The sequence below is a fragment of the Saccostrea cucullata genome, unplaced genomic scaffold (genome assembly GCF_032062105.1).
Source record: "Saccostrea cucullata isolate Sc308-1 unplaced genomic scaffold, CSIRO_AGI_Scuc_v1 ctg3376, whole genome shotgun sequence".
NCBI classification, from domain to species: domain Eukaryota; kingdom Metazoa; phylum Mollusca; class Bivalvia; order Ostreida; family Ostreidae; genus Saccostrea; species Saccostrea cuccullata.
In genome coordinates, this window is record NW_026932957.1 from 29722 (window position 1) to 54924 (window position 25203).

Here is a 25203-nt window from a genome sequence, read left to right on the forward strand (position 1 = left end):
GAGTTCACTGTGCGTACCATTCTAGCAATGTTGCGGTGGTCTAAATCAACTCGGGGTTGTTTTTTGGAGCTCAGCCTTAGGAAACATGATATGTTGAATTCTGGTAAATACCCCTTAACCCATGCCATCCTTTCAAAACCCTTAAAATTTGTTAAAAACAACAAATATACAACATGCTGATAATTTTCAACAATAAAATTTAATTTTTAAGAATATTTAATAAAGCATAAAACCAGAATGAAACTCATTCTTAAATGGAAATTTCAGCATTAGTATGCTGTAAGCTAAAAGGGCAAAAGGCAAACTTGATTATCGATGAACATAGTGATATTGGATTAGAAATTCCTTAGTTGTGTTTTCATATAGATTATGAGGTAAAAATCCTAATTAAAATAGAAGTGATATTTGATAAAGCTAAGAAAACATGATGGAGGGTAAGGCTTGTCCAGCCAACTGAATTTTCCACTGATGTGTTTTGTTTATCCTGCAACATGGATAAAGATGCAATTAGTATGGAGTTCTGTGTCTTTTTGCCCTTGATTGGCTAGTCATCTAAAATGTTCTCATTAAACCCACGCAAACAAAGTTTGGTGGGGTATATAGAAATCAGCTTGTCCTTCTCTCTGTGCTAATGTGTCTGGCACATATCTTTCAGACGGAGGAACATTACAATCTACTACTCCACGCAAAGATTGCTCATGACCTATGGCTGTGTCATGACTTTGACCCAAGGTCGTCTGTGCAAGTTCAAGGTCACTGGAAGAAAAATTTAATAATTCGTTACCGGTCCATATCTTTCTTATGAATAAACTGGGTAAGTTCTCATTTCACACATAGATTGCTCATGACCTAAGGGTGTCTCATGACCTTGACCCAAGGTCGTCTGTGCAAGTTCAAGGTCAGTGAAAGAAAAATTGTATAATTCATGTTTGGTACAAATCTTTATTATGGAAAAACTTAAATCTACTTCTTCACACAAAGATTGCTTATGACCTGAGGTTGTGTCATGACCTCACCCAAGGTCATCTGTGCAAGTTCAAGGTCACTGAAAGAAAAATGGTATAATGCATGTTTGGTACATATCTTTATTATGGAAAAACTTGAATCTACTACTTAACACAAAGATTGCTTATGACCTGAGGTTGTGTCATGACTTTGAACCAATGTCATATATGCAAGTTCAAGGTCACTGACAGAAAAAGTTCATAATTTGTGTCTGGTCTGTATATTTAGTCTATTTTTTTTTATTAGGCTGTGCCTTCATTTCATTTATAAAAAGAATATAATGAGCAATTACATTTGCACTAAAAATGTTTTAGCATTTCTCTCTTCTATTAGATCAATAAATTATTCATGATTTAGCACCTCTGAAAACCCAGTAAGGGGTATTTTCCCCGGTTTGGACAGTTCTAGTTTTGTGTATGATCTATGAATTAGGATTCAGTTGTAGGTAAATGTTATGTGTCTATAAATTGAAAACAAGTCGGACAAATTTGCAAATGCATATGGACATTTTCTTTTGTTTTAAAATTGGAACTTTCAATTCATTTTTCACCTCCCAAGTCCAATCTTAGGCGCAGGGTTAAATATACAATATATTTGTAATTTTAGGTATAAAATTAGAAAAGTAAATATTTTTTAAGGAATAGGAAAACTGATTGAAATTTTTTTATGTTTTGAAGAAACTGAACAATGCCACGTAAAAAGAACTGGAGGATGGCATCAGTGAAGATGGGGAACCAGAGTCGTGGTAGCAGTGACAATAGACTCGTGGATACTAGCCACGTAAAAAATAGTGCGAAAGACCCAACGATTAACGCAACAGATGACGGACCTTTTAGACTCGTGGAAGCTAGCCACGTAAAAAATAGTGCTAAAGACTGGGGGGATACTGCCTCCTTAAAAAGAGTACTAGATTTGCCTTCGGGCGCCAGAAACATTACAGATTTGCCTTCGGGCGCCAGTAACATTGCAGATTTGCCTTCGGGCGCCAGTAACATTGCAAATTTGCCTTCGGGCTCTATGAACACTGTCAATATGCCTTCGGGCGCTATGAACTCTGACAATATGATGCCTTTGGCTGCTACGAACTCTGACAATATGATGCCTTCGGGCTCTACATTTAATGACAATGTGATGCCTTCGGGTCATACAAACTCTGACAATATGATGCCTTCGGGCACTACAAACTCTGAAAATATGCCTTTGGATACAATTGAGAAAAATTTGTTTGTGACAAAATTATTTGGAACAATTAATCAAGCTAGTAATTTATTTCCACCTTTTTCTAGAGGAGTTCAGTGCACATGCAATGCTTTGATGTCGATCATTTTGCAAAGTGCATCTACTTCAGCAGAACTTGATGAGGTACTCTTTGCTGGGGATGATTTATTTAGAGTTAGAATTGCAGAATTACAGTTCAATTTTTATCAAAAATGCTACAATTTCAAGAACTTCCCAAGTCTGTTTCTGTGAATGATAACCATTATGAAATATGCTATTATGAACAGATCTATGGAACTGTGACTCATATAGATTGGGATCAGTCATGTCAAAGTATCAATTTGAAGGAAGGTATTGAGCTGCTCTTTACAAGGTATAATCAAGGATTAATTATAGTTGGAGGAATTTGCTCTGCTATATATGTTGATGGCAATAACTGTCCAGTATTTTTTGATTCGCATTCCCATGGAGAGGACGGTCTTTCATGTGCAGATGGCAGGGCTGTTAAAATCACTTTTAGTGATATTGATCAACTCATGGACTACATGTTTGAATTTTACCAAAGTTGTAATATTTCAATGCTAAGTCAGTTTGAGATTCAACCAGTGTCTGTAACACAAAAATCAAGTGTATCCAATTCTGGAAGCAAAAGACCTTCTTTAATTGATAAGTACTTTGAGTTCCAAGACAACATGTCAAGAAAATGTATTATTTCTGAAACACCAGAAGGAAATCGGAATGAATATATGAGAAATTATATGCGAAAAAGAAGAGAAAACTCACTGATAAAACAGAAAGACAGAGAAAGTAATTATAGAAGTATGACCAAAGCAAGGCAGAGTAAAGAATTTAAAGAGAAAGAACTTATTTCTAAACAAAAAAATAGAAAAAATTTAGAGACAAAGCAGAAGGACAGGGAAAGTACATTAAAAAGTATGACCAAAGCAAGGCAGAGTAAAGAATTTAAAGAGAAAGAACTAGCTTCCAAACAAAAAAATAGAGAAAATTCAGAGACAAAGCAGAAGGACAGAGAAAGTACATTCAAAAGTATGAACAAAGCAAGACAAAGTAAAGAATTCAAAGAGAAAGAACTTGCTTCCAAACAAAAAAACAGAGAAAATCCAGAGAGAAAGCAGAAGGATAGAGAAAGTAATCTTAGAAGTATGACCAAAGCAAGACAAAGTAAAGAATTTAAACAGAAAGAACTTGCTTCCAAACAAAAAAACAGAGAAAATCCAGAGAGAAAGCAGAAGGATAGAGAAAGTAATCTTAGAAGTATGAACAAAGCAAGACAAAGTAAAGACTTTAAACAGAAAGAACTTGCTTCCAAACAAAAAAGCAGAGAAAATCCAGAGAGAAAGAAGAAGGATAGAGAAAGTAATCTTAGAAGTATGAACAAAGCAAGACTAAATACAGAATTTTGTTCTAAAGAAAGAGAAGCAAAGAAGAGAAAAAGAGACAATGTAGAGCAGCTGGAAAAGGAACGGTTATGTAAACAGCAAAGTAGAAGGAATACCCGAGAAAAAGAAAGAGAAAATGAAAGAGTTTCTAAAGCTAAAAAGAGGCTTGATACAGAATTTAAAGAGAATGAAAACAAATTGGTAAAGAAAAAGTGTCATGGTAATTCTTTAGAAGATTGCATAGAGAAATTTCATGAACAAGTAAAAATTGGTCCAGTTTATGTGTGTACATGTTGTCATCAGACTTGGTTTTCGAAAAGTGTTGTGAAGCTAGATTCAACTTGTCTTAGTTCTAGTAGTAAAAGCATCTGCACTGGATTTAGATCTGTGAATGACATTGAATGGCTATGTTTAACATGTTGTTCAGCTCTGAAAGATGAGAAAATTCCAAAACTTTCAGTTAAAAATGGAATGAAATGGCCTGAAAAACCAGATGCTTTGAATTTACACCCACTAGAAGAGAGATTTATATCTCAACGAATACCATTTATGCAAATTAGAGAATTACCAAGAGGAGGTCAGATGTCAGTCAAAGGAAATATTGTAAATGTACCAGTTGATATTCAGCCAACTGTTAATGCCCTTCCACGACAAATGGATGAACATGTGACTATAGCTGTGAAATTAAAGAAGAGATTATCTCACAAGTCAGCATGCTTCACAGAAAATGTTCGACCAAATGTTGTGATAAATGCTTTACAATGGCTTATGAAAAATTCTGAATTGTATAAGAATTCAGGTATAGAGATAGACCATTCTTGGAAAGACGAAATCGAAAAAAGTAATGAGGAAACTGTACAAGAACTGACAGGATCTTCAAATGATAGCGATGATCGTGAAACTGAAGGTAATGATGATGGTTTTTGTGAAGTTACTTCAGATGTCTGTATTCAAGGCAATTCTGATACACTTGTTGATGAAGCAGACATTGATACAAATAAACTTTATGTGTTTGCTCCTGGAGAAAATCAAAAACCAGTAAGTTTGTTTACAGATAAAGATGCAGAATATCTCTGTTTTCCGACAATATTTTGTGGTCATCGTAGAACTGAGAGTGAGGAAAGAGAAGTTCCAGTACACTACAGTGATATTGCAAAATGGGAATTGCGCAGTGTTGATAGACGAGCAGCACAATCTGTACCCAACATCTTTTTCAAATTGAAGAAAATTCAAATTAAGCAAGTTAATGACAAAGTAAACTTGGCACTGAGAAGATGTAAATCAGAGGGCAAAAAAATCACTGCAGAACGAGTTTTGAATCCAGCCTCTGCAGAAAAAATTGTAAGATTAAATGAAGGGTATTATATATTCAGAACACTTAGAAATTCTCCTGCATATCTTTCATCAAAGAAAAAGGATGTATTTGCCATGATAAGGCAGTTAGGTCTTCCAACTTGGTTTATTTCTCTTTCATCAGCTGATACCAGATGGCAAGATTTGCTTAAAACATTGGCAATGCTAGATGGAAAATCCATGTCACAAGAAGAATTAGAAACTATGAGCTGGAATGAAAAATCAAAACTTGTAAAACAAGATCCAGTGACATGTGCAAGATTCTTTGACAACAGAGTTCAACTTTTCATCAATACTGTTCTTAAGAGTCCTCACAATCCTCTAGGTGTTGTCACTGATGTGTTTCGAAGGGTAGAATTCCAGAATCGAGGTTCACCACATATTCATATGCTGGTATGGACAAGTGATGCTCCAAAGCATAAGGAAAATAGCAACGAGGAAATAGAAGCTTTTGTAGATAACTATGTCACATGTGGTTTGCAGGAAAATGATTCTCAAATGAAGCAGCTTGTAGAGCTTCAAGTACATAAGCACTCAAAAACTTGCAAAAAAGGTGGTAGATCTGTATGCAGATTTGGATTTCCATTGCCACCTTTGCCCAAAACCATGCTTCTTGAACCCTTGGATGTTGATGTTGAGCATTATAGAAAGTTGTATTCTGATATTCAGAAGAAAATGAATGATTACAAAGATGGTTGCAGTTTAGACTATGAGTCTTTCTTGGAGACTGTTGTAGAAATGTGTGAGGATGAGTACATAAAATATATTCGAGCATCCCTAACGTTTCTCGCGAATAAAACGTGATTTACAGTATATAAAATATATTCGAGCATCCCTAAAAGGTCCCAAAGTGTTTCTAAGGAGAAGTCCATCTGAAATGAGAGTGAATTACTACAATCCATCAGTGTTGAAGGCTTGGAATGCTAACTTAGATATTCAGTTTGTACTCGATCCTTATGCCTGTGCCACATACATTGTTGCTTATATCAGCAAATCTCAAAGAGGAATAAGTGCTATGCTTGAAAAGGCATCTCATGAAGCTGCAGAGGGAAATATGGATCTTAAGCGACAAGTTCGACATATTGGAAACAAGTTTTTGAACTTTGTTGAGGTCAGTGCACAAGAGGCAAGTTACTTAATCCTGCAGATGCCACTTACACAAGCAAGTAGAGAGGTTGTTTTTATAAATACCTCACCACCTGAAGACAAGAGTTTTCTTACTCAAGCATCAAGATGAATTGAATGAGTTACCAAAAGACTCAACTGACATTAAGTCAGATGGTATGATACAGAGATATGCAAGAAGACCAAAGCAACTAGAAAATTGGTGTTTAGCTGATGTTGTTTCTGAGTTGGAAGTCACTTTTCCAAAAGAAATGGAAAAAGATGTGCAAGAGGAAGTGAATGACGATGACCCTGAAAAAGATTCTCAAGAGAACATCTTTTCTGATCAGGATGTTTTAGTTCATTTGAAAAATGGGATTAAGATCAGAAGACGAAAAAACAAACGGGTTATTCGATACGTAGGGTACAGCCAAAAAACAAATTCTGAACAGTCCTACAGAGAGAGAATTCTTCTCTTTCTGCCTTGGAGAAATGAGAATACTGATCTATACGGTAGTTGTCAAACTTATGAACAGCATTACAAGCAAAAAGCAAGTATAATACAAATGAAGCAAAGGCAATATGAGCATTTTGTGGATGAATTAGAACAAGCTCGACTTCAAGCTGAAGAAGATCTTGATGATCTTGAAACAGTAGCACCAAATACAGAACATGCTGAGGCAGAAGATGCAGAGATAGGCTGTGAACCATCGGAGGAATTTGTACATTTTGATCCTGATACAGTTCAACATAGAGATTTTGATATAGGTCCAGACCTGGGTTTGTCCTCTAAAGTATCTGAAACAGAAATGAGTGCTGTACGCATTCCTGATGAGCAGTATTATAAACTTTTGCAATCCCTGAATACAAAGCAGAGAGAATTTTACAATCATGTGACAAACTGGATTCAAAACAGAGATGAACCATTATATGCTTTTCTTACTGGTGGAGCAGGTGCAGGAAAATCTGTAGTTATTGATGCCATTTTTCAAACATTACACAAAATACTTTATTCAAAAGAAGGAGAAAATCCAGATGATATTCGAATATTACTTTGTGCTCACACTGGAAAAGCTGCATACAACATCAAAGGGACTACTATTGCGTCAGCATTTCACAGGAAAATGTACCAAACACAGCAGCACATGAGTGCAGATGAATTGAACTCATTTAGGACAAAGTACCGGAATTTGTCAATTGTGATAATAGATGAAATTTCAATGGTTGGAAATAATATGTTGACATTTATAAACGATAGACTCCAACAACTAACTGGTAGAAAACAAGACTTTGGTGGTATTAGTATCATAGCTGTGGGTGATTTATATCAGTTGCCACCTGTTGGAGACAAGTGGATTTTCAAAGACCTTTCTAATCCTGGTCAGAGTTTAGCAAAAAATTTGTGGCAGGAGCATTTTCATATGCATGAACTAACTGAAATTATGAGACAAAAGGATGACCTCCGATTTGCAGAAATGTTAAATAGACTTCGTGAAAACAAGATGACAGATGAAGACAATGAACTCATTTCTCAATGAATCATCAAGCAAGACTCGGAAGTCTATCCTAAGGAGGCACCTCATCTGTTTATTGAGAACAAGTTTGTTGATTGTTTTAATAATAATCTGATAGAAAACCTTTCAACAAATAAAGTAAATGTAAGAGCAGACACAGATGTGTTGTCACAGACAAAACTTTCTGCATCAGTGAAATTGAAACTAGTTCAAAACTTGCCTGAAAACCCAGCATCTACTGGACAATTAAGAACTAATTTGGTTATTGCTGTGGATATGCTGTATGACATATCAGTGAATCTTGATGTTACAGATGGATTGACAAATGGTGCTTCATGTGTTGTGAAATACATTGAATATAGACAATCACAATTAAGACCAGCCATAGTATGGGTTCTGTTTGCTGAGTCAAGTATAGGTATTTCAAGAAGACATCAATACAACCATTTGTTCAGCACAAATGTTAACACTACATGGACTCCCATATTTGAAGCTAAAAGAACATTTGCTTACAACAGGAAGACCTATGAGAGAGTTCAATTTCCACTCCAACCATCTGCTGGAAAAACAATTCACAAAGCACAAGGAGCAACACTTTCAAAGGCAGTAATCAGTTTAGCACAAACAAAGCAGCGAAAAATTCCTCACATACATTATGTCGCACTTTCAAGAGTAAGGTCACTTGATGGTCTATTCATTCTGGATTTCAATGAAAAAAGCCTTTCAAAAGATGAAAATGTTGATAGAGAGATGGAAAGATTGAGAGATAATAGATTGCATCTCTCGTACATACCACTTTACTCAGTATATAAAGATGTCAAATTTTTGTTCAACAATGCAAGATCTCTTCACAAACACTTTTTTGATATAAAATCAGAACCAAGTGTTTTAGCTGCAGATGTTATTGGTATAGCTGAATCTTGGCTTTGTGAATCAGATTTTGATGAAGACTTTACTTTGGAGGGTTTTACAATGTTCAGAAATGATGCAAATTTTTCCCAGACCAGATCACATCATGGCATTGTCATATACTTGAGGAATCATATACAGTGTTTGACATACAACTCCTTCACTTCCAAATCTGTTGAATTTTCCATAATTTCCATTATGCCATCCAATACTCCAATGCAGTGTGTAGTTTTATATAAGCAGCCTTCTTGTACTCTTGAACATTTTTACGATACCTTGAAGAACAGGTTGCTTCCATTTGTTAACAAAAATGAAAAAATTGTGATGATGGGAGATTGTAATTTGGATTTGAATACTGGTCAGTATGGACATTTCCTATACTTTATGAAAGAAAACTTTGGTTGTGAGCAAGTGATAAACAAGGTTACAACAAAAAACAAGACACAGATAGACCTAATATTTACCAACTTTACTGATATACAAACAGATGTGCTTCAGGCTTATTGGTCTGACCATAATATGATTTATTGTGCTGCAGATACTCCTTAAGCTAGTTAATGATATAGGTGCATTTGTATTTTCCAGTATTAAAAACCCTCTAGAGCAAAACACAGGCAGTATGTAAATATTTAGTTTCCATTGTAAACTAAATATTTACACACTGCCAAGAGTGGTTAGGCAAAATCAAGGGTTGCCACTCATCATTTATCCTATATGTCCCAATAACTCCCCTGCATCTTTAAAAAAAAAATACATATGTACATGTATGCGAGTCAATAATTTTAAAATTTTGATACATATATTTTCTTATTCAGGGAAATTATTGGGACAAAATTGTGTTTAGAATTTGAATGCCCATGAGATGGAATTATTTAGTTTAATATGTAATTGTAATGTTTGCAAACTTTAAAAAAAAAGATGAAAACATGTTGGCTGCCTTTAATTTATATAGTTCAAATTTCATCACAGGATTGTTTTCTTATAACATGTAGATTTTTGTGTTATAACACAATATGTAAATTTGAATGTTTTTGTAATTATTGAACTAAACATCTAAGTCATTTATAAATTGATTGTTATATGAGTATTATGCATGTTCTTTTTTTATTGAAATATGAAAGTATTATAATGAATTATTGTACTGGTTTATATCTGCAAGATTTGATTCGATCAAATATTAAGATATTTTTTATAGCATATACTTAAGTGGCCATGCATAAATCTAAATTAGACTTGATCTTTTTGGTCTGGATGAAATAATGCAATCAAATAGCATTTGATACTTTTCCAATGTTAAGTTTTACTTCTTTTTAATTGTTTTAACATTTATTTAAGGGCCCTCTAGACACTTAAAAAAAATTGAGAAAATGATAGTAAAAGTGTAAATACTGAGCTTATCTATTAAATTTTCATCATACCTATGCTTTCAGCCTTAGAAAAAAATATTCAAAGAAAAGCCATTAGTTTCTTTATTTCAACATGTTCTAAGAGAATGAAGTATACTCATGAACAAATATCACTGTTGTTTACTTAACTGTGCAAAATACACGCAAATGAAGAGTTTAATCTTTATTTTTCTTAGCCTATTTAAGTGTTGTGAATGCTTGATTTGATCACAGATTAGCTGATATGGATAAACTATCTATTTCAATTATTTAGTCTACATCAAATGGCAGATTATCTGCATTAAAATACCACAAAATCTGAATTCTTTAGTGTGCAATGTATAAAGGACTCTTAATGTTTTTGTGTTGTAAAGTACTTTGTACATTGTATCTGTTTTGGTAATTTAATGCATGTACATGTATAATAATTATAAAATTCATATTTCATCTCATGGGCATTTAAATTAACATCAATTTCTTAAATAGTAGATTTACGTATGGTGATTTATGCATATGTATGGAATTTAAGCATGTATTAAAATTTAAGTATATATTTGAATGAAAGAATTTATGTGTTATACACAGAATTACTGTATATATATATATAGTTATTATACAACCAATTGTCATAAGGGTATATTTGCAAAGACATTGTAAACAGAACTGTTTCTGCTTTGAAGCACCATGTGTTAATGTAGTACTGTACATTCCGTCTATACAAAAGACTATATCTCCTGTGTTTCATGTGAAATTTAAAAAGCAACATTCCATTTCTGAAAAGACAATCTACCATGCTAAACATGAAACTGTTAAACCAATTACATTCCATTTCTGAAAAGACTGGCTCCTGTGTTACATGTGAAACTGTTAATTATTTGCACTCCGTTTATGAAAAGACTGATGTGAAACTGTTATAATCTGTTGTACATAATTATATTAAGACTTATAATCATATAAAACACTTTGTACAGACTTGTTGCTAAAACATGTTCTGTAGGAAGTTTTTGTATCAAGCCATCCTTATTTTTGCAAAAATTCCCAAATCTATATTTTTAATAACCAGATAACTGCATATATGTATGTTGAAATTTTATGCAAAAACATTAAGAAATAGATATCCCCTCATAAATTTAGAAGTTGTCCTCATTTACCACAACAAAATTATTTGGAATCGACAGACATTACACAATTCAAGAAACTATGTAGTATACACAATAAAACCCCATTTCCCTGGATTTATGGTATCTTTTGATCTTAACATTTATTTTTCTGAAAAAAGTGTTGATAAATGTATTTTGGTGTTTGTAAACAACTTTTAATCTTCCTTTTCGCTTTCGTTATGTAAGATTAAACAAGTTGTTCTCTACAACCACTGAATACATGCAGCAAAATTTCCTTGAAATATATCCTTGAAATATAGCTATCAATGTTCATTATGCAGATATTTAATGAAATTGTAATCATGGATACTCTGAATTTAAAAGTGGATTTGATTAATACATGTATAAATTCACTGGTCGGGGTAATCTTTGCATATTTATTGTTTTTTTTTTTGTTTTTTTTTTTGTTTTTTTTTTTGGGGGGGGGGGTTGCTGCATTGTTTCAAAATGCTTTGAAGCAGAATGAGTAAAATTGTGTATTAGATTTATTTGTACTGTTCTTGCCATAAAGTATTTAGTTATATGTTCATTACATTTTTGACCAATTTGTAAAAACTAGGGGTAGGATAATTTGATGGTTCAATTTTTACTACATGTATTTGTGTAAATTTTAAAATGTATGTATATAAATTAATGCTTGGTGGACAAACTCAGGTACATGAAAAAAACATGTTCATGCTACCATAATTTCGCAGTATCTATTTTTATGCTTTAACTGTCTGAAATCACCAAAGACATGAAGCATTCACTTTTTAAAGGTAAGTAGCATAGAAAGAGGGGGGTCAATGGCCAGCCCGTAAAGGGAGGTAAACCTTGCTTCTTTCAGATGTTATAGAAATAAAGTGAAGATTGCTTCATACATAATATGCTTGGTGGTAAAATTTCAGAAAGTAGACCAATAAGGTATTTTCATATTGTTTGAAAATTGAAAAAAAGTAATTTAAATATAAATGAATTGTTCACCAAGCTTTCTAAGTAAATGCAATGCTATTGTCATAAATATGACCTCATTATTTCAGTCATTATTGTGCACAATTGAAAAGTAAATTATTGGACCATTGTACTAGTAACCTGTTCATAGAAACATGCTTTTCAGTGTGTAAATCAAGCAGTAATTTATATTTATATCTACATTGATGTGCTCTTTTGCGAGGGAATGGTCTGATTTGCAATGTCTTGTTTTTGAAATTTCCCTTACTTTGCTTTTTTATTGAGTATATTTGTGCCACATATTAATTTAAGCTGCTGTATAATCGTAGATACTAAGATATAAGATGTTTTAATCATGATACCTTCTTTTCAAAACCTCATGTTATATTATGTGATAGATACATGTACATGTAATTCCATTGATTAATACATGAAAATCATTATACTGAGTGAATTAGAACACCAATAAATCTAATATGACTTTCTGTAAATGTGTCATTTTTTATTACAGTATGTTTCAAAGAATGTGAGAAAGAAAGGATTACTACATATCAGACTTATTTTTAAAAGTGCTATAGTAACAAAAATAAATTACACTTTAGTATGTTCATTGTGTAAAGTTACATGTGTACATCTATAATCTAAACAAAACATTAATATAAGAACCAAAAAATTGCTGAACTTGTTTATCACTCTAGAATATGAAACTTTTACTGTGGCACTTAAAGCTACAAAGATGTTTAGTACGGATAGAGGAACTATCTAACTAGCACAAGGTCAGTGCTACTGAAATTTGTGCATAGGCATGATAATGATGCAGAGTTATTACATGAAAATGAAGCAAGTACCTTGCGTAACCCTATCGTAATTCAAGTTTCCTGAGATAAAGGTTTATATTTCTTCCTTCAACATTTTGGTTTTACTCTGTTGAAAGACTTGTTTCATGATACTCAGGTGACCTATAAGGCCCGTGGGCCTCTTGTTGTCAATACCGTGTCTTTTTTTATTGTTAGTGCGTAATATATGCTTCTTCGTCGAATCACCTGAGGATATAAACGTCGTATGCGATTGATGATGGTATATTACTATATAAGGAAATTTGACGATATATAAGTTTGAAGTCATCGTTTTTCATGAAATTTAGGTACTGTAATTTTCCAGGGGCACGTATTAAATACCGTCTTAACATATTTGTATTGTGAATAGATTTTTTGATCGATCAATTATAATAATAGTTATCTTTACTATTAAGGTTTTTAATTATATATTCAGACACAAACAAATGTGTCTATAATGATTTCTTTTTTCGGCTTTCAAGAGATATATTTAAATCAATGTAGTAACGTCGTTAATAAACTAACAGAATATGAAAATTATAAAACTACTACTACTACCACTACTAAAATTACTACTGCAATATCCCTGTGGGTCATAATGAACTGGGACAGTATATGAAGAGGATTTGTGTCAGTACTGGGATAAATGTACTCTACACTAATCATTCATGTCGAGCTACAACTGTAAGTGTGTTAGATTCGGCACAAATTCCAAGTCGAGGTATCATGTCCGTTACTGGCCACAGAGCTGAGAGTTCTCTTAAAACATATTCAGGGAAGACCGATGAGAACACTAAGAAAGTAATGTCACAGAAAATCTCAGAGAAAGTAACCGGAAGAAAGGTAACAGAAACAGTCACAGTTCGAACCCAGTGCAAGATTACAATTTATTGCCCCTCTCAAATTCACAGGAAGAAGTTCTTATGAAAGATTTATTTGATGAATCGGATGGAATTGATATCCTAGGTTCTATCGAATTTGAACAGAATGTCCAAGTCCAGAAAACTCAGGTTAACACCACCTTGGTACAGCCACCTACCGTACAGTCAGCTAACATGCTTGTTCCAATGCCAGGACTGTGCCTCAACAACTGCACAAGTGTTACTATAAACTATAACATTCTGCAAAAACACTAACACAGAGTAAATGATTTTTTGAGTTTTTGTGTTCAAAATTGTTGTGAGTTGAAAAAAAATGTTTGATTATATAAAAATGGTTAAAAACATTGTTTTAGCCTTATTTTTGCCAAAAAAAATAATATGAAGCCCTTTTAGTCGATCAATCCATAGGTACTTCGTGCTCGGTCGATATGCTTTTCTGTGAAGTCGATATTTCTATGGATCGACCTCATCAAAAGGCTATGTTTATATAATGGCAAAAATGGTGATGACATATACGAAGAAGTATATTTGTTCTTTCTTGTTATGAAAATGAATATATCAAAACACAATTCGATCCACTAGAAACACTAGATTAAGTCTAACGTTACTTAAAATTAGGGAAATGTGTTAGTATACATTTGTAAACAACAAAACATTCATTCTCTATGTATTTATCATCTGAAATGTTTTTATCCGAGTAACCGAATAGGAGTTTCACTACCTGATACGCGCATCGTTAACCGTAACATGTTAACCGTCGACTCGTTGACAATATTACTTTGTGCACTCACTTTAAAAGATAAAAACCAATTCTAGTTTTATGTCAATTAGAAATACATGTGCAGATTAGATGTTGATCTTAGTCTCGAATTCTTCTGTACAACGGGCCCCTTGTAGGTCTTGAAGGTACATTTAAAAAACCTCTCTAATTCTAGCATTTTTTTTTTTACTGTGTTTTAATAAATAAAGTTTTAATTAAAAATAATGATTCAACATTTTTGAGATATTCAGTTTTAAAAAGTTTTCTTTCTTTTTTTAAACATAATCTCTTAGGTTTAAACTCCTGCAACCAAACCATAATTCTATAAATAGACATCTTACTGTCCACCTCCGGTAATCCTGTCCATATCACAGTAATCAATCACTGGCTGGGGGCGGCTACCATACTGATGTATGACGTAAACACCTGAATTAGACTGACCGTGTTCGAAAAGGTCCAAACAATCACTAGGGAGAACTGTAAAAAAAAGTGAGGATGAAAACTTAGAAATATACTTTAATATCTTATAGCGCATTTAATTTTGGTCCAAAATCTCTTTCAACAAACAAACGAAAGAGAAACAAAGGATAAAAATAATCTCTCATGTGAATTCAATAATTCCCGGTAGGCTCGAAATGAAAGATACCACAGAGTCTGAAACATCTGATTCATATTTGGGTACTTTACTTTAAATATTTTAATGGTAATCTAAAAACCAAGCTTCATGACTAATGTGATGACTTTAGGTTTTTAATCGTCAACTTTCTTTTCTTATGCAGCAATATACCTTCATCACCTGCGTACAGGGTTTATATCTGTTGATTCGATACACAAGAGCGTGCTTTACGTATGAACAATTTCTAAAACAAGGTAAATTATTGACAAACAAGTTAATGAAACAAGAATGTCAACAGTCACGATTAAAGTCACCATTTCGCAAGTTCTTTGATCGATACCTTGTCAGCAAGTACAATTTTTTATTATCGAGTCAAATGCTGAGTGACGTTTTTCATACTAATTGTTAGTCCATTATTTACACACTGAATTCTCGACGGATTTTATTTTGTTACATTTCCCGTTCACGACAAGGAGCATACGGCTGGCGTGAAGGGTAGGAAGGGATGCTTACTCCTCCATTGCACCTGATTCCACCTTTGATGTTTTGGAGGTCCGTACTTGCTCTGCTCCAATTTTGTATTGTTTAATGGATTTTGAGCTTGAATATTGCACGCTAACTAAACTCCATATATTTTACTTCCAAAAAAAAAAAAAAAAAAAAAATCAGAATTAAATTTTTTTTATTGAGACAACCCCGAATAGCTATGAAGTAATATATATTAATTAAACACTTCTGCTACAAAAGCTTTCATAAAGGAAATACCATATTAAGCGTACTTATACTCATTCAGTATTAAAAATACACCTTCAGATATCCCTTGATTTGGTCAAAAGGCACTTGAAACATAAATTCATGATATGACCATTTCACGTATCAAGGAAGTTTAATCATAATTAGATTTAATAAAGGATATACGTACAAACACAACAGTTCAACATACATATAGAGTAGTGTCTCCATCCCAGTTCTCCCTCTACTTCAGACGAGAAGATCCTCCGGTAGGTTTGGTACTTCATCTGTTTCCTGTTATATCCAAAAAAGCTGCAGTCTTTTTGACACATCGCAGAGCATTAACACAAAGAGTGAGCTCTGAATTCTCCTAATACTTCATTGTTTGACTTCTTATTATCAAATTCCAGTTTTACGCCAAAACTCCAGGAAAAATCAGTACGCGTAGTAAGAGACTCGGTAAAAAAGTCAACAATTAAGAAGATAACTAAAATAACTAAAAAAATGTTCATTTTTTGAAGTGTATTTTAGAATAACTCCTCTCCTCTGAGAAGAAAATGCAAAATGATCTTTCAATTGAAAATATTTTATCAATATTACACTGGCTCAGATATTGAATATTGATTAAATACTTATAAAATAGTTTCAAGAATAAAAACTGTCAAAAAGCCGAACATATTAAAATGTTTTATTGAATATTTGTATTAATCATCACAAAAATATGAAAATAATTGTTTGTTCCAATGCTTGGTAAAGTAAAGTAAAGTATCAAAACATATAAATTCTCACTGTATTAATTGCTTCAGTCTTTAAGTCGACTATAAGATATCTGGTTTTATTTCCCCCTGTTGAATAGATAAGAAAAGGCAAGCTTAATATTTGTATTATTTCAATATTCTTTGAAGCCGGATTACTGCATGTGTGGTTCTTCCTTATTTCATGGTTATTAGTCATAATTCCAATTAACATTTTATGCAATATATGAAAAATAACACGCATAGATTACATAATTAAGGAATTGTTGAAATCAAAATATTGCCGAATTAATTTACTTTCCTAGTATTAGTTTTATAAAATAGATATATTACTAATTATACATCCAAGGTTTATTCCTTTACTTCATGGATATCACTCATTGGGTTTTTTTTCATATTCCTCTGCAATGACCTGACAATGGGTTTTGCGATAGTTAATATTATTATCCTTCAGAATTATACAGTCAATCTGATTGGTTTAGAGCAGGTCACGTGCAGGGAGACAACTCGTGATGTCTCCCTCACGCGCAGGGTGACAACTGTTATCTCCCTTCAGATGACAATGAAATTTATAGCGTAAGCGATCATGCAGGGTTACAACTATGTTGTCGCCCTTTGAATAAAACTATAGTGGTTTAAGCGAGATAACTCCTATTTATAAGTACAATGGCTAAATATTCGGGATCGGTAAACAATAAATTCTAAAGATGACGTCAAAGCTGTCTGTTGACATATTTTAAAAGTATGGAATCGGAGCTGAGTAGAAGCAAATAAGAGGTTTGATTACTATTTTCTACTCTATCTAATTGATAATTGTATATTCTTCAGGATAATAAAACTATTATGGACTGTTTAGAAGGGAGACATCACCAATTATCAGGTCTGAGTAGGGTTGTCACCCTCGGGCGCAAGCACCCTCGGGTGACAACCCTACTCAGACCTGATAATTGGTGATGTCTCCCTTCTAAACAGTCCATAATTGTATAATGTAAACAGTGTGGATTCATAAATTAATACAAAAATTGATAGTGACGTATTCATTGTGTGATAAAAGGAATCTCCACTAATTTGCGCTTAGATTTGATTTTTATCTAATTCGTTGATTGGAGTTCGCGATAAAACACATCACAACTCGTTGAATTACAATCAAATTCAACAACAGATCATGGGAAATCCTAAATATGAAAAAAAAAACTTGGTATCTGCATGTCTAGTGTAGAATATACAGTTTTTAGAATATATGTTGTTGAACATTCCATTCTAAAAATCGCTAAAAAATTTAAAAAGGCATGTTTACGAATTATATAAAGGAAGTAAATGGACCATGTGAAGCAATTTCTTATGATCTTATGACGAATAATTTATATTACCAGTTTACAAGCATTATGGGCATTTTATCGCCCTTTCTGAAATTTACACGCTGTAGTAAACCGCTACTATTGAAATTTTCATTTTATCTACTTTTTTTCGAGAAAGGTTTTTTTCCGTCATTGGCATGTCATAGTTATTTTTCTCTCCATTTCAAAACACGTTTAATTGTGAAAATATGATGATTGCAAAATCAATATCACACACTAAAATGTGTTTTGAAACTCTTCCCCTGTGATTTAATGTAAAAAGGCGGCATGAATTATACAGATTTTCCAATCCTTATTTTACTTTTTCAATCCATCTTTGCCTTTCTTTGATGACTGCTTTCAGACTTCATCATTGTTTTATGGATTGCCCGTAGTTACATGTAATGTTTACAAAGTATGTAGAAATAAAGAAATAAAATTTTGGAAGAATTTATTAGACATAACATTTTAAAAATATTAATAAAACATATATAAAAATTCTGTAAGTATACATATGTACATGTGGCATTAAGTCTAGTTAATAGAGCTTAACTGAGCAGGCAATTTTTTCATCACATTTATGTTCAGTAAATTATATGTAAAGACTGCGCCGAACTTAATATGTCCAAGACATTAGTCTTACTGTACAGTCTATAATTTATTCTTTAAATTTTTTCATTACCGAAAAGCACTTTCTGAAAAATGTCGGTAATGAAAACTTTAAAATGTCGAAATGAAAGTTAAAAATGTCGGAAATAAAAAAAAATTGAATTTAAAAAAAAATCCGGAAATGAAATGCAGCCTTAAACATTGAATGTAAATCACACAATTTGAAGCAATCGTGTTTCATAGATGTCAGTGATTTAAAACAATGACAGATGTTATATCGACTCAAATTTAAATATCAGACACAGTTATAATTCAATTTAACTAATAGGAATGTGGGGGTATTTAAGTTCAAAATCGGTGAAATTTTTTATTTGAACGTAAATATTAAATCTCATGTAAATCTACGCTTTATCGTATTTTTTTTTAGCTCAGATTCGCTATATTTAGCTTTAAATATTCAAATAAAGACTATATATGATAATTATAATGTCACGGTTTTAAAGTGAACTCATGAATATTTTGATCCTGAGCATTATTTATCAATTTAAAAAATTCAGATCTATTGATATGTAAAGCTAACACATAACCATTAGGTTCACCGACCATTCAATGACAGCGCCATCTCGCAAACTGAATTTGGTGTTATCGTTTTCTCTATCATGTGCAATATCAAAAGAAGCTTTATTTTTTTTTATCATTTATGGTTTGAAATTTTGATTTATATATCTGTAATAATGCAAAAACATTTTGTTTGAATTGACATGTAAACTAAAAAAAATGAGACGGAAAAGAGCTGAAACAAAGATATAAGTAATGATTGATTTGAGACAATGAATTAATTGTAATTAAAAGCAAACATGATGTTGATATGGCCATTAAGTGACAATAACATTAATGCGTAGACTAAATGGTATTTCGTTTTTTTAATTTGATGAACTTGAATTCACTTGCAATCTTAGTTTTTACGGTTAGAATGAAAGAATGAAAGTCCTTTGTCTGTGCAGTAGACCCTTTTTAAGGATCCGGTATTGTTCGTGCAGTTTTTACTGTTGAATTTTTCCGGCTTCTAAATTCTTACAAGCTGTCTACATTCAATATATCTCTATTTTTTGTGCAGGTACATTTAGCAATTAGGTTGAATTCTCCTACATTCTTTTTGTGTAGTGAAACGTTTTTGTTTAAAAGTAACTGGAGAAAATTTTGAAAATCTAAGGCAATGGTTTGAAATAAAACCTGCAACTTACCAATGTCCAAAGAGTAGGAAATAGAAAATATGGGAGCTAAGTACTAAAGTTAAATGTTTCATTATTTTTTTATGTCTATGTACACTAAACTATATTATTTTTTGAAAACAGTTTCATCAAATGACTATGTTGCATAGACACCTGCCGAGTACATGTAGATAGCGCATGAAAAACTAGTACTCTAATATTCCCAAAAATGTATTATTTTTTCGTCAATCACATCGTAATTTGTAGTTTTTTGAGGAAGAATTAAACATAAACAACACTTTAAAAAAATATTTTTGCAAAGAAATTGGAGGGGATGGAGATTTTAGTGGTAATACATATGCTATACACATGCGTGTGTCTGTGGTATTGTTAAATACTACAGTACAATTGTTGATTGCCACCGACTATCAAAATGTGAGGGAAGAGCTTGCAAATTAATTTAATATCTATTGTAGTGTTAAAACATGTCACTGCTAGATGTCTTCCCTGTATTTCAACATCCTTGAAATAATAACAAAAACAAAAATAATTGGTACAAGGCTTGGGATTAGTTATGCCCAATTAATAAATTTAGAAACAAAGTCTAGGAAGGAATACCTTATTTATTACAAAGAGAACACTGATAAATAATTGACAAATTATTCTTGCAGTAGTGAAGAATTAATGCAATTACTGTTACACAATATTTTCTACACTTACTTATAAGGCCAACAATTTTTGTTGAAGAAAATTTAAATTATCTTATCGTCTGTGGCTGAGAAAAGACTGTTTCTTAGTTTTAAGGTAAGAATATCATATGTGTTAGCACCTAGAATCAGAATGAAATCTTAATGTAAGTATAAAGTGAAAATTCTGTTCTCTTCAGGATCTTATACCTCAAGATTTTGATACCGTCTTGCATAACCCGTTTCATGCCAGTACTGAGAAGTTTAAACCTGTGTGGAAATAACAGAAAAAAGAAATATATCAAACGTTTATGCATTATATACAAGTATTTACTATTGTTTTACTAATAGCATGACATTTTGCATGATGGGGGCGTACTTAATATTCTGTGCTGATTATAATATTACTCATCGACTGGATGTTCGAATTTTTTCATCAATAATACTTTGAATATGAAACACAGAACCCTGCAATACCACTGACAATACTGACCAATCATATCTGAAGAACCTTCACTAGTACAGCGCCACGAACTCTTTAAGCTCACATGGTTTTTCTCACAAATTAAGGTAACATTTTTATAATAGAAATTTACATTATCTGATGTCTTAAAGGGGAATTTATCAATTAATGGTACGATGTTACTACTATACGATTCTACTTGTACCATAGGGTTTTTAAAGATTGTATAAAAAGAGCTTTCTTTGATATCAATTACATTGTAATATTGTGTACCGAGACTAAAAAATGTTTAAAAAAGTAACTGTTTACATTTTTTTAGTTTTATTTCACTTACTAAAACCTAATTCACACATATGAGCAGAGAATTTTTAAAAAATACTTAACATTAAGAAGAAAAAAAGGTGAACTACATGTACTTGTATATTATAACAATGTAACGTTAATTTGTGTGAAAAAAAAAGTTCATGGAGCTGTATACAAAAAAGCAATACTTACACGTGGACATACAATGCAATTTTTACTTTTTATAAAATGCTTATAACGATAGTTATGTAGCACAATAGCAGCAACATAGCATCACCACTCACTACTCTTCTGTTCTTTAAATCTGTGTTCTTGCTGACTAACAATTCCATTCTGGTAAACAATTATTTAATATGACTGACCAGTATTATCAAAGTACTATTCTATTCTGAGTTTCATATGCAAATAAGTATTGATTTTTATATGTAAATAAAACATCCAATCGATAAATAATGAAATAATCAACATACAAAAGTGTAAATATACCTTTTTAAGCAAACTGTCAAGTTGATAGTGAAAAGTTAATATATCAGAACACAGGAAAACTGCACAAAGAAAAATTAGCAGATGATTGCACCATTCATAAATTATGATTTAACACCAGTCGTGCAATTTAAGAGATTGTTATATAGAATTTTCTTAAATTTTTTTTAATAAAAGATTTAAATATTTCCCTCGAAGGGAAAGTATGACTCTTAAATTGGACTTCTCCTTCTGATAGAAAACTTCAAAAGACAGGTGTTTGCATATGAAATTACTATTTGTTTAAAGGGTATTTAAAGTATTATTGCGGGTATTAAAAAGGGAAAAATAGAAGGATAAATACCTTGCGGGATTAGGTGGGCTTTGCCTATGTTTAAGCATTATGTATCGTGAAACATCAGGCATACTTCTAAGGATTGTCATATTATGAAACATAAGCCTGTTAAAACAAGTAGAAAACTACATTTACCTTCTATGATGAAATTTTAAACTATAAGCAATCAGAGAGTTATTGTTAAAGATTGTACATGTAACTTGTAATATATTTTTGATATGTACGGTTTGATTAAATAGAAGTGTATGCCAGAAAAAAAATCTAATATTTTTGACCTGCATTCTAAAAATCATGTAATATGTATTAATTGATTTAAGAGAAGAAGAAGGATATGGAAATAACGAACAGTATTCAATCTCAACGTCCATTAAACAATATACAAAATAAGAGCAGAGCAAACACGGACCTCCGAAACATCAGAGGTGGGATCAGGTGCCATGGAGGAGTGAGCATCCCCTGCCGACCGGTCACACCCGCCGTGTGCTCGTTGTCATAATCAGGAAATAACGGAAAAAATCCGTCGTCAATTCAGTGTATAAATAATGGACTAACAATTGGTATGAAAAACGTCAGTCAGCATTTCATTCAATGATAAATTGTATTTGCTGACAAGGTCATTGTATCGACCATAGAATTTACGAAATGATGACTTTAAACGAGACTGTTGATATTCTTGTTTCATCAACTTGCTTGTCAATAATTTACCTCGTTTAAGAAATTGTTCATACGTAGAGCATGCTCTTGCGTATCGAATCAACTGAGATATATATACTCCGTATGCAGGTGATGAAGGTATATTGCTGCATAAGTAAGGGAAGTTGACGATAGAAAAGTTAAAGTCATCACGTTTATCATATAGCTTGGTTGTTAGATTACCATTAGCGTCTTTTTCAAGTAAAATATCCAAGTATGAAGCAGAAGTGTCGGACTCTGTGGTATCTTTTATCTCAAGCTCACCAGGATATATCGTGTCGACGTAGGAATGGAAATTATCATTATTAATTGACAATACGTCGTCGATATATCTAAATGTCGAGTTGAAGGCCACAGCAAGTGTTTTCTTCTTTTCACGCATAAGATTTTGCATAAATTCTGCTTCATATGAATATAAAAATAAGTCTGCTAATAACGGAGCGCAATTTGTACCCATGGGAATTCCAATAGATTGTTGGAATACCTGGTCTCCAAAAACCACATAGATATTGTCAATCAGAAACTCAAGCATCTTCTTGATGTCAACTTCAGAGTACTTATGTGTGCAATCAGAATCTGTTTTAACAAAATAATTTTTCAAATGACCAATGACGAGGTAAGTAAATTTACGAGTTCCATTTTTGTTGAAGAAGCAGCTTTCAATGATATCAAAAAGCCTGGATTTTAATTTGTCGTGGGGAATTGTTGTGTATAAAGTTGAAAAGTCGTAAGTTTTTAAGCTGTTGATTTTTGTAAAGTTTTGTGATTTCAAATTGTCCAAAAGTTCTTTAGAATTTTTAAGTATCCACATCTGATTTACACCACTTCTTGAATATATAGTTGTACAGTACTCTTGAAGTTTTTCTTTCACTACTGTCAATATTTTAGTGAGAAGTAACGAAAGAGGCTTGGTTGAACATTTACTGGAACCTGCAATGTATCTTTGTTTGTAAGGATTCTTATGAAGTTTCGGAATCCAATATATATAAGGTAGTTCAAATTCATTTTGGCTCTGTGGAATATTAAAAGTATTCAAAACTGACAGGTGATTTTGAAGAATTTCTTCCTTAGAAAGAGAAGTATGAGTATAAGTAGGATTACCACTTATAGAATTAAATCCAAGTTCTTCTAGAATGCAATTTATATAATGAGCCTTACAAACGAAGACAATGTTGTTACCTGCTTTGTCGGCAGGAACCAGTACGTACTGATCGTGTAATCTATCTAATTCTTTTTTCACTTCTGGTTTATTGAACACAGAAGGATAGATGGTTTTCATTTTGCCCCTCAATCTTTTAATACGTGACTTTAACATGGATCTGATACATTTAATCCATTCTGACAAGGTGTCAATGTCTTCTTTTTCATATCTGGCCCATCGTCTGGCGTAATTTTCAACAGAATCAATAATATTTATGAAATTCCGACGCCAGTTGAAGGATCGGGGTTCCCTATATTTAGGACCTTTTAAAATAAGTGATCTAAGGTCCTCATTACGAACTATTTTTACGTCACCTGTAATAACGTGTCCAGCAGGACTATAGTTAAAAAAGACATTTTTATGAATGATTCACTGAAAATATTGTGAATACACTTAATTAAAAGCATTCTACCGAAAGATATATATTGTAGAGAAAAAAAGTATTTTTTCAAAAAAAAAAAAATATCTAGGAAGTTTCAATTATATTTCAAAAATTTTATTTATTTTCAATCTAAAGTTGTACATGATTACACGACAAATGATTAAATTAGTATTAGATGTATCAATATTAACCTATTATACAAATCGTCGTTCTCTGCTCCCCAGCCGCTAAACTTGTTTGAGAATCCATTGACAAATAAAATTTGGTCTTTTGTCATGGCTGAAACCCCACCAAAAATGTAAGGTATGGCAATCTGATAGAAAAGAAGTTAATGATTTTATTGTCATGGAATGATTTTGTATGAATATCTTAAATACAATAATCAAAAAAATATACATCTAAATATATTAAAATTCAAGCGCGTGATGCAAAGTCTACATGAATATAAATGACTCATTTATAATTCTTACTTGTAGTTGAATTTGTCCTCAGCTACAGACATATGTCGCGGCAATTCAGAACATCGATAAAGGTTGTGATCATTTTCTGGGAGGAGATCGACGTCGTGTAAAAGGTAACAGTCAAAGTCCTCCTCCTTGCTGGCCTCCAGGAACCCAACATTTAGAAGAACACCTCTGTTAAACATAATTTTTTTATCCTGGGGAAATATATTTATGATTTTAATATACATTGCAAAATAAACATAACATGACATTAAATTTGCACTTTTATAATATATAAGAAAATCCGTAAATCATCTTATCTTACCAATTCAGTGTATAAATAATGGAATAACTATTAGTATGAAGCATTTGACTCATTGATAAATTGTATTTGCTGACAAGGTAATTGTTTCGACCAAAATCAAATGCCACTTGAGAATGAGATTATTATGCATTTTTCTTCAGATCTGAATTTGTTTTGCATCAAAAATATGCTTTTT

The 25203-nt window shown here is 32.3% G+C and overlaps 2 protein-coding genes across 2 annotated transcripts; one reads left to right on the forward strand and one right to left on the reverse strand.

Annotated features, from left to right (window-relative positions):
- The first annotated feature begins 3272 nt into the window (after window positions 1-3272).
- Window positions 3273-7618, forward strand: LOC134236641 (uncharacterized). Its single transcript, XM_062718815.1, has 3 exons — window positions 3273-5718; window positions 5819-6102; window positions 6203-7618. The coding sequence occupies exons 1-3, from the start codon at window positions 3273-3275 to the stop codon at window positions 7616-7618; spliced, it is 4146 nt and encodes a 1381-aa protein (XP_062574799.1).
- Window positions 7619-20350: 12732 nt separating this feature from the next.
- On the reverse strand, window positions 20351-24918 carry LOC134236642 (beta-1,4-galactosyltransferase 1-like; the record flags this gene model as incomplete). The annotated part of the gene is made up of 4 exons (XM_062718816.1): window positions 20351-20671; window positions 21994-22089; window positions 24452-24566; window positions 24729-24918. Coding segments are annotated over 4 exons (522 nt in total), but the record flags the coding sequence as incomplete, so codon positions are not given.
- Window positions 24919-25203: the final 285 nt, after the last annotated feature.